This window comes from Somniosus microcephalus, chromosome 5, assembly GCF_052327205.1.
Source record: "Somniosus microcephalus isolate GS21.2 chromosome 5, FLI_Smic_1.0, whole genome shotgun sequence".
NCBI lineage: Eukaryota > Metazoa > Chordata > Chondrichthyes > Squaliformes > Somniosidae > Somniosus > Somniosus microcephalus.
The window spans coordinates 15,637,482-15,655,078 of record NC_140991.1 but is presented as its reverse complement, the minus strand read 5'-3'; the positions used below and the strand labels follow the sequence as shown (position 1 = coordinate 15,655,078).

General features: G+C 46.0%; 2 protein-coding genes across 2 annotated transcripts in view; both read right to left on the bottom strand.

Moving 5' to 3' along the window:
• The window catches only part of recql4 (RecQ helicase-like 4), a 49,718-nt gene extending 41,697 nt beyond the window's left edge, over window positions 1-8,021 (bottom strand). Inside the window, exon 1 of the mRNA XM_085987357.1 lies at window positions 6,743-8,021. Coding sequence (XP_085843483.1) covers window positions 6,743-7,956 — 1,214 coding nt within the window. The 5' untranslated portion in view covers window positions 7,957-8,021. The remainder of the gene's footprint in view (window positions 1-6,742) is intronic.
• Window positions 8,022-9,005: 984 nt separating this feature from the next.
• LOC147116907 (ATP-dependent DNA helicase Q4-like) lies at window positions 9,006-17,297 on the bottom strand. The gene is made up of 5 exons (XM_085987188.1): window positions 17,055-17,297; window positions 14,749-14,888; window positions 12,130-12,163; window positions 10,559-10,689; window positions 9,006-9,038 (listed from the first exon to the last, which is right to left on the bottom strand). Exons 2-5 carry the CDS (start codon window positions 14,830-14,832, stop codon window positions 9,006-9,008), a joined length of 282 nt encoding a protein of 93 aa, XP_085843314.1. The 5' UTR covers window positions 14,833-14,888; window positions 17,055-17,297.
• Between the last annotated feature and the right edge of the window lie 300 nt (window positions 17,298-17,597).

The following is a 17,597-nucleotide window of genomic DNA, read 5'->3' as shown; positions in this document are numbered from 1 at the left end:
TGCGCTCGAAAGTTACAGGGCGTACCTACGCGCGCGTTACCGCCAAAGAAAGCTTACGCTTCCGAGACGGTTTTAAGCGTATTTACGTTTCGGCCGGGCTAAAATTGCGCCCGCGGTATCCCAAAAACCTTCAACGTTCCGCTCATTAGCATCTCATTATCCGCTCATTAGCGACAGAGTGACCTCGAGCTCGACCAATCGTACGCCGGGTTGCTGGCGTGTGCCGCCGGGCCAATCGGTGCGTGTGTGGCCGGGCCTTATCGTTCTGAACCGAGGGGAGTCGCCGCCATCTTGATTCCAAACTTTTCCTTTCTTTTTCCCGCTTTCTGCGTCTTAAAAAAAAAACGTTGCTTTTAAAACACATATTGTTTTAAAAAAAAATGATTTAGAAAGTAATTAACTTATCTAATCTCATTAATTTTCCTACCTTTCCCCGTTTTTCCAGGTAGGCCTCGAAGCCTCGGCTTCTCCTTCACACCCACGCCCGAGCTAGGCACCTCCCGGCCCCACTCGAAGGCTGGAGGGCCGAGCCTCAGCCCAGCGCCGCTAGGGTGCGCGCGCAGGAGCTGAGACGCGGCGTCTCTCTCTGGCTTGGCCGGGAGGCGGGGCTTGCTGAGTGTCAACCTGGCAACCGGGCCCCCGGCCGTCTCGCACAGCCGCAATCGGCGGTCTTCACCTCGGGGGGGGGGGGGCGCGACCCTTGGGGGGGCGACCCTCGGGGGGGGGGGCGCGACCCTCGGGGTGGGGGGGGGCGACCCTCGGTGGGGGGGGCGCGACCCTCGGGGTGGGGGCGACTCTCGGGGTGGGGGGGGCGACCCTCGGGGTGGGGGGGGGGGCGCGACCCTCGGGGTGGGGGGGTGGGCCGCGACCCGCCCCCCCTCCCTCCCCCCTCCTCTCTCCCCCCACTTCCCTTCCCCCCCTCTCTCCCCCCACTTCCCTTCCCCCCTCCCCCCCTCTCTCCCCCCACTTCCCTTCCCCCCCTCTCTCCCCCCACTTCCCTTCCCCCCTCCCCCCCTCTCTCCCCCCACTTCCCTTCCCCCCCTCTCTCCCCCCACTTCCCTTCCCCCCCTCTCTCCCCCCACTTCCCTTCCCCCCCTCTCCCCCCACTTCCCTTCCCCCCTCTCTCCCCCCCACTTCCCTTCCCCCCCTCTCTCCCCCCCACTTCCCTCCCTCTCTCCCCCCACTTCCCTTCCCCCTCTCTCCCCCCACTTCCCTTCCCCCCTCTCTCCCCCCCACTTCCCTTCCCCCTCTCTCCCCCCACTTCCCTTCCCCCCCTCTCCTCCCACTTCCCTTCCCCCCCTCTCTCCCCCCACTTCCCTTCCCCCACTTCCCTTCCCCCCCTCTCCCCCCACTTCCCTTCCCCCCCTCTCCCCCACTTCCCTTCCCCCCCTCTCCCCCCACTTCCCTTCCCCCCCTCTCCCCTTCCCCCCCTCCCTCCCCTTCCCCCCACTTCCCTCCCCCCCCTCCCCCCACTTCCCTTCCCCCTCCCCCCACTTCCCTTCCCCCCCCTCCCCCCACTTCCCTTCCCCCCCCTCCCCCCACTTCCCTTCCCCCCCCTCCCCCCACTTCCCTTCCCCCCCTCTCCCCCCACTTCCCTTCCCCCCCTCTCCCTCCACTTCCCTTCCCCCCTCTCCCCCCACTTCCCTTCCCCCCCACTTCCCTTCCCCCCCTCCCCCCACTTCCCTTCCCCCCCTCCCCCCACTTCCCTTCCCCCCCCTCTCCCCCCACTTCCCTTCCCCCCCTCTCCCCCCCTTCCCTTCCCCCCCCTCTCCCCCCACTTCCCTTCCCCCCTCTACCACTTCCCTTCCCCCCCCTTTCCCCCCACTTCCCTTCCCCCCTCTCCCCTTCCCCCCTCTCTCCCCCCACTTCCCTTCCCCCCCTCTCTCCCCCCACTTCCCTTCCCCCCCTCTCTCCCCCCACTTCCCTTCCCCCCCCGCCCTCCCTCCCTCCCCCACCCCCCCCAGTCGCTCTCTCTCTCTCTCTCTTCCAACAACAACATGCCCTCGAAAAAGCCTTGGCACCACTGGGCACTTCAGCTAGTTATCTATAAAAAAGGATCCGCCCGTCTGTCTCTGTGTGTATGTCCGCTATACACTCAAAAGTTATAGAGCGTACCTGCACATATGTTAGACCAAAAGAAAGCTTATGATTAGGGGAGTGTCATAGGCGTATTTACTTTTTGGTCAGACAAAAATTGTTCGGACAGTATACAAAAAACGCTGACCAATCCTACGGGGGAATCCGCTCATTAGCGTTGATTGACTTGATGGTTGACCAATCCTACGGGGTGGGCGGGGCCTAATCCTTCAAACTGCCGTTTTACAAAAAAGCCTTGGCAACGCCGGGCCCCCCAGCTAGTTCATAATAAAAGTAACCAATACCAGGAGTGATTGAAGCAGCAATTTAAGTGGAGGTTGGATGTATGTTATAAAGTAGTGCTCAGTAGTCAGGCTCATAAGTTAACGTTCAAGCCAAGAGGTTGGAGTTATAGCCCTGCAATCCTTTCCACTTATCTATTGTGATCTCTAGAAGCTCATGTATTGCGAAAGCCAGGAAGGTTAGGATTAGAGAAACATGGTTCAAAAAGTCTGCATGATTTGGGATGAAATTAGTGAACACTTGGAAAGTAATGGACTAATCAGGTACAGTCTGCATGGGTCTGCAAAAGCAGAGGTGAAGCTTGACTAATATAATTGAATTTTTTTTTAGGAAATCACTTGTGTATCAAGAAAGTTAATGATCATACAATGAGTCACAGAATGTTATAGCACAGATATAGGCTGTTGAATCCATCCATTCTGTGGCAGGGAAAGGAGGGAGGGGAGGAAAGAACAAAAGGGAAGGTCTGTGATAAGGTGGAAGGAAGAATTACTTCTCCGCCTCACACACTCTTGGCGCTCTGTCCTCGGCCTCTTACACTGTTCCAATGAAGCTCAGCGTGAGCTCGAGGAACAGCACAACATCTTTCTATTAGGCACTTTACAGTCTTCTGGACTCAACATCAAGTTCAACAATTTCAGATCATAATCTCTGCCCCCATTTGTTTCCTGACAGCAGCTGTTGCTGATGATTCTGTTATTCCCATTTACACCTCCTCTAGACCCATCTTTTGTTTCTTAACTCGTCCCATTACCATCTCCTTTGGCCTTGTACCATCATCCCTTTTGTCATTTAATCGCTCCTGCCTTCCACCCTATCACAGACCTTCCCTTTTGTTCTTTCCTCCCCTCCCCCCCTTTCCCTGCCCCTACACTTGCTTAAAAACCTGTTACATCTCTAACTTTTTCCCAGTTCTGACGAAGGGTCATCGACCTGAAACGTTAATCTCTCTCCACAGATGCTGCCTGACCTGCTGAGTATTTCCAGCATTTTCTGTTTTTATTTCAGATTTCCAGCATCTGCAGTATTTTGCTTTTTTATTACAACATGATACTTTTACCACTATTAAAAGTAGAGACTATAAAATCATTTGAACAGAATTGGATAAACATTGAAAATAAGAAAATATAAAAAGGATAAAGGGAAAAGGCAGGAAAGCGGGATTAGGATAGAAAGCTCCAATTGAACAGGCGCAACAGATGAAATTATCACCTTCTGTGTTGTAATGTCGATGATTATTTGCAGTACGTAGTGTTGGTCATCGGCAAGACACTATGGTCTGCTCTGGTGTCAAATACCACTATCTGTAGAGGTTGTTCATGATTATTTACTAATAGACTGCTGTGGATCCAATGCAAGTGGAGCAGTTAATGTCTGATCCTGGTGTATTTATTTATCAGCTACCCCTCAGAGACATGATCCAGAACAAAGGGTCCCCAACAGACATTAAGAAGTAGCTGAGCTGAAATTTATTCCAGCTTAAAGTCGACTGAGGTGAATCCATCCTCTTTGGGTCCCACAGCTGCCGCCACAGGTTATATTCAGAAGTGTGGAACCTTGGTGCACCTCTCGACCCCGAGCTGAGCTGTCACTCCAGTATCAAGGCTACTATCTTTCACTTCAGTAACATTACCCGCCTCTTCCCTGGATCTCCTCTCCCAGGGCTGAAGCCTCCTAATCGAGGTTCGATTCCTCATGCCCTCCCCACCTCCACAAACGACAACTCGTTCAGAAAGCTGCTGCCTGTGTTCTCGCCTGAACTCCCACCACCCCCAGTCTTATCAATTCAGTGGGTGCCAGTGGTGCATGGCTATCAGGATTATTACCTCACTTTTAATTCAATCTTGGCCTTTCCACTTTCTGCCTTACTGATCTGCTCAAACCATATGCCCATACAGGCTCCTCCAACACTGGCTTACTCTCTGTTCTCTGCTCTATCATCCATGGCTGCATTCAGCTACTAAACCCTGGAACTACCTCTCCAAATCACTTCGCCTTTATCTGTCTTAAAAGAATCATCCAAAAGAATCCTTTTCTTTTCTTCCCCCCACCCTAACTTTTTCCCTTTCTCCCACCTGCTCAGCATTCGTGTACATGAGCCGCACTATTCCAGGGCTTAGGGCCTAGACAGTTGATGGCACGGCCGCCAATGGTGGAGTGATGAAAACGGGGGATGCGCAAGAGGCCAGAATTTAACCAACAAAAATCTGTCGACCTCAGCCTTGAAAGCTCCAATTGTCTCAGCATCCACAACCTTTTGGGTGAGAGAGTTCCAGATTTCTACTTGAAATGTAACTCGCTGTTATATTTATGAAAGAGTGCTCCAGATGCTCAGGACCCTCTATACAACCACCGACATGGAGCTGAACTGTGCTTTTCAAATAAAAGCAAGATGGATTGTGTTACTACTGGCTTCAGTCCCGCTCTTTGCTGCACTGTTTCTAAGACAGACAGTCATGCGCATTCTTTAGAAAACATAACACAATGGTTTAATGCTTCTTGATGTTCCCTACTCGCCTGCCTGTCTGCACCTCCCCTCTACAGATTGCCTCTTCAGTGCTCGATAAGTCAGATCCAAAGATAGCACTATTCAGACCTCCTGGATTCAAATCCTTTGTTTTAATCTGAAGGACAATTTTATTTAAAAAAAAACTTTAAATAAAAAATATACTTTTAAAATATGTTTGGGTTATACATTTAAAAGGGTCAAAGAAGTTTAAAAAAATAATATAACTAATTAATTTCCTGTGTTTAGGTTAAGCTTTATTTTAAAAGCAAAAATCTCCAATGATGGGTAACTTGAATCCATAAGCACATAGGAACAGGAGGAGGCCATTCAGCCCCTCGAGCCTGCTCCGCCATTCAATGAGATCATGGCTGATCTGCAACCTAACTCCATATACCCACCTGTGGCCCATATCCCTTAATACCTTAGGTTAACAAAAAGCTATCGATCTCCGATTTAAAATTAACAATTGATCTAGCACCAATTGCCGTTTGCGGAAGAGAGTGACAAACTTCTTCCACCCTTTGTGTGTAGAAGTGTTTCCTCATTTCACTCCTGAAAGGTCTGACTCTAATTTTTAGACTCTGCCCCCTAGTCCTAGAATCCCCAACCAGCGGAAAGAGTTTCTCTCTATCTACCCTATCTGTTCCCCTTAATATCTTGAACACTTTGATCAGATCACCCCATAACTGTCTAATTTATAAGGAATACAGCCGAATTTGTTTAATCTCTCCTCGTAACTTGAAGTCGGGGTATCATTCTGGTAAACCTACACTGCACTCCCTCAAAGGCCAATCCAGACAATCTTAGGAACACAAACTTCAAATAACAGCCCTGAAACCACTTCCATTATTCCTTATAAAAAGCACCCAAAACTCTTAATTAGATTATAATCTTGCAATTATTTTACATAGCTAAGCCACATTTACTTGGGTAATAAGCCTACCCGAACAAGATCTTTGCTACAATGAGTGTCCCAAATATTACATGAAATCTTAATTGCATTTACAAAAGAGATAATGTTGGAGGGCACTGCAGTGTAATGACACAGCACATGGTTATATAAGCATAATGTGCTGTGAAATAATGGGCTTGCCAATGTGATTTCCCACATGATGTCTTTGGGAAATATAGTGATTGTATACAGAAATCTGTTCTGATTCGAGGATGTTAACATTGAGAAAGCAAGTTAACCCATGCACCCTCTAGTGGTTGATGCCAGAGTGCCAATGGAAGAGGAATCGGGTTTGAAGTCAGCGAAAGGGAAACATAGCAATGGGGGAAGTCCAATTCAATAAGCCCAGGTGGTCTTAGGTGCATTAACTTCAGGTTAGTCCAAAGCAAGCATTCGAGAGATAGCCGTGAAGAACTGAAATACACATTCAAAGACCATCCTCCACCCTCCCGTATACAGTGCCATTTCTCCCCCAACCCGAGCAGGACAAGCGGCTCCATCCCAGCGCTTGGCTGAGTAACAGAGATGATAAAACTAGAACCAATGTAAGATTTTGTTCTGTTCAATTAAGCTTTTTAAAAAAAGAAAAAGCAAAGTTGGATATACCTCTCTCATATATCTGCCATCTGACCCGGTTGGGCCAGTGTCTGTACATACCTTAATAACAACATAAAATGCTGGAAAAACTCAGCAGGCCAGGCAACATCCGTGGAGAGAGAAATAGAGTCAACATTTCAGGTCGAAACCCTTTGTCTTGACTCTGTTTCTCTCCGAAACCCTTTGTCTTGACTCTGTTTCTCTCTCCACGGATGTTGCCTGGCCTGCGGAGTTTTTCCAGCATTTTCTGTTGTTATTTCGGATTTCCAGCATCTGCAGTATTTTGCTATCGTACCTGTACATACCTTACTGCACTACTCTTTCTCGCCTCTGAATTGAGGCTCCCTTCTTCCACATCTCCATATAGATTCTCCCTCGGCATCTCAGTTTTTGGATTCTTGTCTTCATTCACAGCGGGACTGCTTTCATCTCCCCTAGATTTGGAGCCAGCTTTGAGTGTTCGCTCCTTCTTTGGTTTCTGAGCTGAAGAAGTGTCTGAAGATTTGGTCGTCTTTCGACGTTTCTTGGTCTTGCCTTCGAGGCCTTCACAAGCTTCAGCACTCTCTTTAACGCCCGCTCTTGGCTCTCTCGGTCTCTTTTTGCTGCTTGTTTTTATATCTCGCTGTCCTTTTCCAGGATTCAGCATTTCAGCAAAGTTCTCGCAGCCAGTCTTTAACCTATTCAACTCTGCGCCCAAGTCTGGTTTCACTTCGTCACAAGTCGCCCGTGAAGGATCTCGCAAACAGGAACTTCTCTCTTCCGTGGTCACTGAATCGGTGTTTAATTGGCACTCCAGCCTACTTTGTATTACATTTTGTATTTTCCCTGTACCAAGCTTTGTTCGGCAAGTATGAGCGTCCTGGAAATAATCATTCTCCGATTCTGCTGGCTTTCCAGGATTGGTTATATCAGGAATAGCAGAAAGCAAAATCTCATCACAATTAGCTTTTGAAGGGACATTGCCCAATAATGACGAAGCATCATCAGCTGAAGTACAAGTGTTACTCACTGGGCAGGACCTTCTATTGACTGTAGGAAAAACATCACTTTGGTGCAGAAGCTTCTCACGGGCCACCTGTGTAGTGTCATTTAAGCTTAGAGGCCTGTCATTGGCTTCTGATGTAGAGTCACTGAAAGACAGAGGCTTCCCTTTAGGTGAAGGCTTCCTATGATCACACGCCCCACTATTTGTCCCATTGGCTAGTAGTGAGCAGCTGCCTGAAATGGGCAACTCTGCACCTGGTTGTATTCTCCCCTGGCATCTGTCTAACCAGCCAGGGTCAATCAAAGACATCCTTCTTGCCACATTCTGCTGCAGTTGTTGTAATTTATTTACAGATCGAGGAGTCCGTGCCGGAGCGAGGAGGATTTTTGATGGAGTAGGGTGCAGTAATTCCAGTTGGTCAAACCCATCATGAGACTCTTTGGTTGCAGTCTGCAGATTTTGTGAAGGTTTGGGGGTGTCTGGTTTTGTCCCAACAACTTGGTTGATTTCACTGTCCTTGATCTCTTTAGACATCTGTGGCCTTCTTGGAGTCAACGATTTACGGAGGGAAATTGGCCTTTCCTTTCAAAAAAGAACATATTTTTTTTAAGTTGAATTTGTAAAACATACCAGCTGTTTGCTTTAGTCTTTTACTTGTACAGCTGTTATAAGTTCAAAACATTCAACAACCAAGCTGCTAAGTCTGTGAAGTATTATTAAAAAGAATTCACTGATGTTGCAGCTCCTGTGCCCAGCAGAGCAGGAGAACATGGTTTCACTTCCACAAGTCATAGAATGCACAAGACAGAAACAGGCCAAATGGCTCAGCAAATCTGTGCTGGTGTTTTTCTCGGCACGATTCACCCAGTCTAATCCCACTCTCTTGCTCCTTCCCTATCCCCCTTCATGTTCCTCTTTTTCAAGCAACTATTTAATTCCCTTGAATTCGCCGATGAATATTTAAAGAATTCATCGACTCTACTTCAACAACGGTTTGTGACAGAGAATTCCACATTCCAACCACCCTCTGTGTAAAGATATTTTTTCAAAGCTCTTTAATTCTTTATACAGAAGTCCTGATCTCAGCCATGATACCAGGTTAAACACAGCATCCATGGAGGAATAAAAACACACACATACACTGGGCAAGTCACCAACACGTTCTACAGAGACAGACAGCCACAGAACAGCTGTGACTGCAAAGTAGGAAACCTGCTTGGTCAGGTTGGATGATGAGGTGCCCTCAATAGTTGTCCAGGAACCCACAATAGAAGTGTGCAAGCTTGGACATTAAACAAGGCCGGGTCTGGGCTTAGCTGCAGCAAACTCCCAACATTTACCATCAAGGGTTACATAATGCCCACAGAGGTGAGGTAAGGGCAGGAGACTGGTACCCATGAAATCACATCTCAGGAAGAAGTCAGCACTGTCAAGTTGGGGGGGGGGGGGTGGAAACAAGCACTGCTTCTGGCAAGTTTCTCTTCATTTCATTCCATAGTACTGGGCCGATGCTTTGAGGGTACTGTGCTCCTTGGAGCTCCCCGATTCTGAGTCGAGCTCCTTGACGATCTGTTTCCGACGATTTAGATGGGATCCCAAATGTCACATTCAGGAGTCTGGAAACAGAAATCAGCTGATTATTTTTTTCCAAACCAGATTCCCGCCTCAGCTCTCGCCTGTCCCAAAAGATGACCAATAGGTGATTGGAAAAATACGTACCAACTGGAATTGAAAACTGAAAGCGGTAATACTCTCAATGACGATGGGGAAATGGCGGACATGTTGAATAATTACTTTGCGTCAGTATTTACAGTAGAAGAGGAGGATAGCATGCCGGACATCCCACGGAAACTAATATTGAATCAGGGACAGGGACTCCCCAAAATTAACACAGGCAAAATAACAGTAATGAAGAAAATAATGACACTAAAGAGTGACAAATCCCCAGGACCAGATGGTTTCCATCCCAGGGTTTTAAAGGATGTAGGTGAGCACATTGCAGATGCCCTAACTATAATCTTCCAAAGTTCTCTAGATTCAGGAACCGTCCCTTTAGGTTGGAAAATTGCGCATGTCACTCTGCTTTTTAAGAATGGCGAGAGAGGGAAACCAGGGAATTGTAGGCCAGTTAGCCTAACATCTGCTGTGGGAAATTGCTAGAGTCTATAATTAAGGATAGGGTGACTGAACACCTCGAAAATCTTCAGTTGATCAGAGAGAGCCAGCATCGATTTTTTTTTAAATATTCATTTATGGGATGTGAGTGTCGCTGGCAAGGTTGTGAAAGGTAGGTCTTGTCTGACAAACCTGATTCCATTTTTTTGAAGAGGTGCCTAAAGCAGTGGACAGGGGAAATGTCTATGGATGTTATTTATATGGACGTCCAGAAGGCATTTGATAAAGTCCCACATAAGGGACTGTTGTCTAAGGTAGAAGCCCATGGAATCGAGGGCAAATTATTGACCTGGTTAGGAAATTGGCTGAGCGGCAGGAGACAGAGAGTAGGGATAATGGGTAGATACTCAAATTGGCAGGATGTGACTAGTGGTGTCCCGTAGGGATCTGTGTTGGGGCCAAATTAGGGTTGTATTCCCTAGAATTTATAAGGTTAAGGGGTGATCTGATCGAAGTTTTCAGGATGTTAAGGGGAACAAATAGTGTAGATAGATATTATTTCTGCTGGTTGGGGACTTTAGGTCTAGGGGGCATAGTCTAAAAATTAGAGCCAGACCTTTCAGGAGTGAAATTAGGAAACACTTCTACACATAAAGGATGGTAGGGGTTTGGAACTCTCTTCTGCAAACGGCAATTGATGCTAGAGCAATTGTTAATTTTAAATCGGAGATTGATAGCTTTTTGTTAACCAAAGGTATTAAGGGATATGGGGCAAAGGTGGGTATATGGAGTTAGAGCACAGATCAGCCATGATCTCATTGAATGGCAGAGCAGGCTCAAGGAGATGAATGGGCTCCTCCTGTTCCTATGTCAGGTTCTATTTGCCAACTAGTTACAGATCAGAACATTTCCAGTTTGTAATTACTGTGATACCCAGTGTATAAGTCATACAATCATAGAATAGTACAGCACAGAAGGAGGCTATTCGGCCCATCAAATCCGTCTAGAAAACTAGACCTACCTTCTCTTTATCCTCATCTTGGCTAGTGTCCAGTGAGGGTCTCCTTGTAGAATCTGAATGCGTACTTTGATCATTCTCTGTAGCATGTCCCTCCCTAGTTTTCTTGATAGCTCTGTACTCTCTGTACAATTCTGTGAATTCAGAAAATACTAATTATCAGTATGGCCCGATGTATTTAATCTATCACACAATTACTATAGAATTAATTTACCACACATTACAATACAAACTAGTTTAATCCACACCAGACTGAGCAGATTGCATATCCTTCATAGAAGATAGGAGCAGGAGTAGGTCATTCGGCCCCTCGAGCCTGCTCCGCCATTCAATGAGATCATGGCTGATCATCCAAATTCAGTACCCTGTCCCTGCTTTCTCCCCATACCCCTTGATCCCTTTAGCCTTAAGAAATATATCCAACTCCTTCTTGAATATATTTAATGAACTGGCCTCCACCGCCCTCTGTGGTAGAGAATTCCACAGGTTCACCACTCTCTGGGTGAAGAAATTCCTCCTCATCTCAGTCCTAAATGGCTTACCCCTTATCCTTAGACTGTGACCCCTGGTTCTGGACTCCCCCGCCATCGGGAACATCCTTCCAGCATCTAGTCTGTCTAGTCCTGTTAGAATTTTATAAGTTTCGATGAGATCCCCTCTCATTCTTCTAAACTCCAGCGAGTACAAGCCCAATCGACCCAATCTCTCCTCATACGTTATTCCTGCCATCCCAGGTATCAGCCTGGTGAATTTTCGCTGCACTCCCTCCATGGCGAGAACATCCTTCCTCAGATAAGGCGACCAAAACTGCACACAATACTCAAGGTGTGATCTCACCAAGGCCCTGTACAACTGCAGTAAGACATCCTTGTTCCTGTAAACCCTCTCGCTACGAAGCTTCCCTCTGAAACATATCACTGCACCAACGGCTCCGGTCGCTGACCCATCATGTGGTTGGAAAAGACAGACTGGATGTTTAAACCCCCCTTGCATACACACCACCATTATTAAAAGGGACAGATAAGCCAAACTCAAGACACCTTGTTCTAGCCCCATGTCCCTGTGAGCACCATCCAGTCCTCCAATACCAGGTCTACTGTTCATTCCCCCGTCCCTCCGCTTCACCATCAGTGGCTCTTTAAGACAATTTAGCCTTCTCTCTGGAACTGCCTCTTGGCCTTACCACTTCCCTCCCTTCTTTAATATCTCTTCAATTTTCCTGACCCTCTTCCTTCCCCTCCCTGGATCAATATAACTGCCTATAAAGCAACCTGAGGCATCTGTTTGTAGTTATTGTATACGAAGCAACACAATACATTGAGGAGTCTTGCTTTCAGTGACAAAAACCAAGAGATCAGAATGACATAGGAGAAACAGAAGAAATCAGAAAAGGCTGCAAGTAGAAATATCAAGGACGACTTTTTCCTCTGGAACTGTGCCGCATGCATTCTTCCCTGTTCCCCCAGATGTTGTAGATAAAAAAAGAAGATTCCGTTCATTCCCGCCCACCCCCAACAATAACCTCTAAATTAAGGAAACACATGTTCTGAAAAAGCCTTTCATTCATTACTTACTTTGTGTCTCCTCCGAAGCACCAGCCACATCCACCTGAACGAGGGGAAAATTGGGGAACAGTAAATTTTCTGTATAGACACAAGCATGTACAATAGCACCCTCTTCACACACATCCCTCCACAAAATAAAAAGACTATACTTCGGTATCGTACTTTATAACCTGTGATTACCTGAAGCCATGGCAATACACCGCATTAGCTGGACCTGCCATTCTGTGCTGTCACATATTGCTTTCCCTCCACAGAAACAAGTACCGACAACCATACGCATACTGGCAAAGTTTTAAAATACAGGAAACTTTGGTTTATCCGGAGGTTGTATGTCCAGAATACTTGATCTAACGGCAAAAATCAGGAGCCGTTTTCTATAAGTTTTTTTTAGTTCTTGTTCTTTTTTATCCCAGTCAGGCACTGCAAGGTCTGTAGCTATAGCAACAGCTTCAGCTAGAGACGCTTGCAGCTGCAGCCGACTCTTTAGAAGCTGTTGCTAAGCAACAGTGTTTGTTGTCAGATACGGAGATGAAAACCTCCGTATGCTTCAACATTAACTTTGTATGTCCGGCAGTTTTGATAGATCGGCAACACGCCGGTCCCGTCGGTGCCGGATATCACAAAGTTTCCTGTATTGTGCATGATCTGCAAGTTTGCAGATGACACCAAATTGGATGCAGTTACCAGTGATGCAGATAAGTGTAAAAACTTATGTTTAGGTAAAAGAAACAAAAATGTGGAATACACATTAAATTGTAATGTGCTTGAGGGATCAGAACAGAAACAATATGGGGATTTTAATGAACAGGTCACTAAAAGAGTCAGTTCAGTGCTCATGGGCAGTCCAAAAGGGTAGAGGAGATGCACAGCTAAAGGTGTAACTTAGAAGTCAAAGGAGTCATTTTTGAAATAACAACAGAAAATGCTGGAAAAACTCAGCAGGCCAGGCAACATCCGTGGAGAGAGAAATAGAGTCAATGTTTCAGGTCGATGACCCTTCGTCAGGACTCGGTTGCATCTGGCCTTGGTGAGATTGCATGTGGAGTATTGTGCTCAGTTTTGATCTCCATATTACAGGTGACAGAGAATTATTCAAGGGAGTCCAAGGAGGGCGACAAGTCTGACTCTTGAACTTAAGAAGGCCGGGTTATGAGGAAAGATTGTTTACCCTAGAACGTCACTTTCTTCAAAAGAGAATAATGGGGAGGAGTATTTGATAAAAGACCTTTAAAGTTTTTAGTGGTACAGATGAATTAGATCCAGGAAGTTTATGTTGAGTACAGAATTGAAGGACATGGGGAATATGTTTAGTGGTAAGGGTTTCAAAAGATAAGTAAGTCAGGCAACACTTTTTCATTATGAGCGTGATGGAAATATGGAAAACCAGCTGGGGTAGGATCAGAAACTATGGCAGGTTTTAAGAGGACTGGATGAGTTCCTGTTAGTAAATAGAATAAAAGACTATTAGTTTTGGAATCACAGTAAGGAATCTGATAGGTGGGATAAAAGGGTTAGCTAGATGGACCAATGATCTTCTACCCAAAAGTTATTTGTGCACTTAAAAAAATTGTATTAGAGTAATTTAAATTAAGCAACTTTCGCCTATTAAGTTACGTCTCCCGTGTTAACCCTCAATATTAAACCAATTCTTGAAACACTGTCACTTATTTCTTATGTGACTCTGGTACCAGAGAGAGTCTATGATTTGCCTCATATCCCCTGAGGGCCTGAGATTGACTGTTGTCATCGAGCAATCCAATCCAAGATATTGCTCCAAATTCCTTGGAAGATATTCCAGAACAAGAGGACATAAAAAAAACTGTACGTGTCTCATAAATTGATTAGGTGGCCAGCCATTTACAGGTTTCAAAACAGTAAACATAGAAACATAGAAACTAGGAGCAGGAGTAGGCCATTCGGCCCTTCGAGCCTGCTCCGCCATTCAACGAGATCATGGCTGATCATCCAAACCCTAACACCCGGTCCCTACACCGACAGCCATCCCACCCAAGCCCTATCCCCGTAACCCCACATATTTAATCCCCCCTAACACGAAGGGCCAATTTTTATCATGGCCAATCAACCTAACCCGCACATCTTTGGACTGTGGGAGGAAACCGGAGCACCCGGAGGAAACCCACGCAAACACGGGGAGAATGTGCAAACTCCACACAGACAGTCACCTGAGGCCGGATTTGAACCCAGGTCCCTGGCGCTGTGAGGCAACAGTGCTAACCACTATGCCACCGCATAAATACAGCTGCTCAATAAACATGTAGTGAAAAGCCCCACAGATTAACTGCTCATTCTTTTCACATACTGTTTACGGGCTCTTGCTGTGGCCACAGAACAACAGTGAATATACTTTAAAAAAAAGTACTTCATTGGTTGTGAAGCACTGCGGGATATCCTGAGGATGTGAATGTCAATGCAAATTCTCTCTTAAAATATTGAACGTCCCCACAAGCTAAGGGCTCCTTCATAGGTCAGTTTATTTTTGTTGGTCGCCTCCCTAGGACTAATGCCTACTGGAAGCTGTGGAGCCAGTGACTTTAGGAGCTGCTAGCTTGATCAGACAGCGTTTCTGGTGGGTTTTCGAACCGTTGACACTTTGTGCTCAGCACTTACCTTATTTGGCTTCCGCTTGTGCTCCTGAAAGAACGAAGTCTCCCACTTCTTCAGCAGAAGTTTTAACTCATTGTATCGGTCCATTTCCCAACAGCTGTCTGCACTGGTTTCTCTCAATCTTTCAATCAGTTAATGTGTCTCTACAGGAGAGGAGAAAAGAACCCCATCTAAAATCATTATGATTTTATGCAAGACTTTTGGGTAGTTCAGACGTGAGAAATTGCAATTTATCAGAAGTTGGTAAAAAAAAGTCTTTTTTTAATTATATACACAACTCGCAGTCATCTCAGTGCCCCAATGAATGAGTGGGTATCTGCACTGTGCAGTGTGCTGCTAATCCATATACACCACAAGACTTTGTGGAGTTAAGCAATCTCAGCTAGGGTGGCAGTACTGGCTCTACACTTGGACTCACCAACCTTAAGAATGATTTTTTAAAAAGCCAGAATTCTCACTCCTGCTCGCTGTCTTGCGTTGGAAACTGTGTGCATGTGTCCCAACCCACTCCAAATATCTGATAAATTAGTTGATCACCCATGAATGACACATTCAGCCCCTTATTCTCCCCTCCACCATCACTCACCTCCCCCCCAATTACCCACCATCTACACACTTCCGAAGGATGGGTGCCCAAAGGCCAGAACCACACCCACCCCCCCCTCCCAAATCAACCAGTTTTCCTCTTCCCCTTCCCATCAGACACTCGCTTCCCTCAAAAAGGCCTTGTTTTGTTTTTATTTAAAGAAGAAATCAAATTCGAATGGTGTCTCCAATCGACGTGCTTATGATTGCCCCATAACTGAAAAGCTTGCCAACAATCAGTCTAATGGATGAAGACTAACCACTGGGCAAAGTGCCAGCAAACTGCAGGTGTCTGTCAATTCCTACCCCCAGCTTGAGTCAGTGTCTTTAGAAAAGAAAAATTGAAATGAGTTGGGGAAAAAAAATTACATTAAAAAAAATTGTATTAAGAGTGACTCCTGGGCACGTCCAATTCTCTCCATGGCTGAGTGTGTGCGTGTGATGCTGGCAATCAGGGGAAGGGCAGGGGTTTTGAAGAGAAGAAAATAGCAGAACATACAAATGAACTAAAACAGTAAAACTATTTTAGTAGTTATTTCCACTTTCTCAGTGCCACTGAAATGGGTAAAAATAATCACTGGCCATGAACAGGGTAAACAATATTCCCCTCTTAGAAAGCTGCAAACATTTGCATAAATATTTTATTTGCAAAATTCTAATAATTTAGAGTGAAAAGTATTTCTATATATGCTTTGGTCTCGGTGCACAAACTGAGGTTACCAATGTCAATCTGGCTCAGCCCTTCTTCTCCTGATGGTAGCAGTGGACGTTTAGTTATGATTTCACACTAGAGTCGGTCATTCTTCAGCTGACAGTGAGTGGAGGCAGGCAATTCGGACTATGGAGAGTTTGACAGCTAAGCCTTGGAGAGGATGCAGAGAAGATTTACCAGAACGGTACCAGGGATGAGGGACTTCAGTTACGTGGAGAGACTGGAGAAGCTGGGGTTGTGCTCCTTGGAGCAGCGAAGGTTAAGGGGAGATTTAATAGAAATGTTCAAAATGAAGAAGGGGTTTTGATAAGAGTAGATTGGGAGAAACTTACCACTGGCGGGAGGGTAACCAGATTTAAGATAATTGGCGAGAGAACCGGGGGTGGTGGGGAGATGTGGAGAATGTTTCTTACGCTGTGAGTTGTTGTGATCTGGAATGCACTGCCTAAAAGGGCGGTGGAAGCAGGTTCAATAATAACTTTCAAAAGGGAATTGGATAAATACTTGAAAGGGGGGGGAAATTTGCAGGGCTATATGGGGAAAGATCAGGGGAGTGGGACTAATTGAATAGCTCTTTCAACGAGCCGGCACAGCCATTATGGGCCGAATGGCCTCCTTCTGTACTGTATGACTTATAGCAAGGGCATTAGGATAGTTGAAACCCTGGCTGATTTTGCCCCTGCCCGGTTCAGGGGCACCAAAACCAACTGCAGCATCCCATCAATCTCCAACTGAGATTGACGAAGTTAGCTGAGATTAGAGGTATAATCTGGGCCATATTGACTGGCTTAGTGCCAGGGATGGGCAATAAATGCTGGCCTTGCCAGCAACGCCCAGGTCCCATGAACAAATTTTTAAAAAACTACGTAATTCATTTACCCAATTAGCCACCAGCCAAAATAACAGAAAATGCTGGAAAAACTCAGCAGGCCAGGCAGCATCGGTGGAGTTAAGCCACCAGCCAAGCTAGCTACTGTCTCAGAACAATAACACATACACAAAATGAACTTACCTGGAGTATGATGTACATTTTGCTGCTTTTAACTAGGAGTGTCACTATAATCGGCAAGTGATCAGTAATCACTTGGTTCTGGAAGATGAGAGCAGCATGATAATACCATGTGTCAGCAGTACGCTGACATCGTTCAGCTCTTCCGTATCTGCTGTATCCCGAAAACAGTGGTAGCTCAATCCTCTTAAAGTAGCACCGTCGAAAGCTGTCAAAACGTTTTAAAAACTGTTTACAAGCACATAACAAATATAAACGGTCTTGATATACACTGTTAATGTAACAATGGCAAAGGGGCCATTCCTCCCCCTCAAAATAATGGTCATACTTTTTTTTTAAATGAAGGCACTGCGCCTTTAATGAGACACTGGCTCAACACCAAGGTTGAGAGAACATTTGACATTTTAAAACATTGCACTGCAGCAAATGGCAAACACAGTTTTCAAAATAAAGGTTGAGCTTATTTTTTTTTAAATATGTATGTGTGTGGAGAGAAAAGACTTGCATTTATACAACGCCTTTCACGACCACCGGACGTCGCAAAGC

What these genes read in the sequence shown, in the direction of transcription:
- LOC147116907 (XM_085987188.1), bottom strand. Translation starts at nt 14,832, where the DNA reads ATGGACCGATACAATGAGTTAAAACTTCTGCTGAAGAAGTGGGAGACT. An exon ending in TGCTTCGGAGGAGACACAAA is followed by an intron (nt 10,690 to 12,129) that starts GTAAGTAATGAA and finishes CTGAATTCACAG; the next exon opens with AATTGTACAGAGAGTACAGA. An exon ending in AAGATGAGGATAAAGAGAAG is followed by an intron (nt 9,039 to 10,558) that starts GTAGGTCTAGTT and finishes TTCTGTTTCCAG; the next exon opens with ACTCCTGAATGTGACATTTG.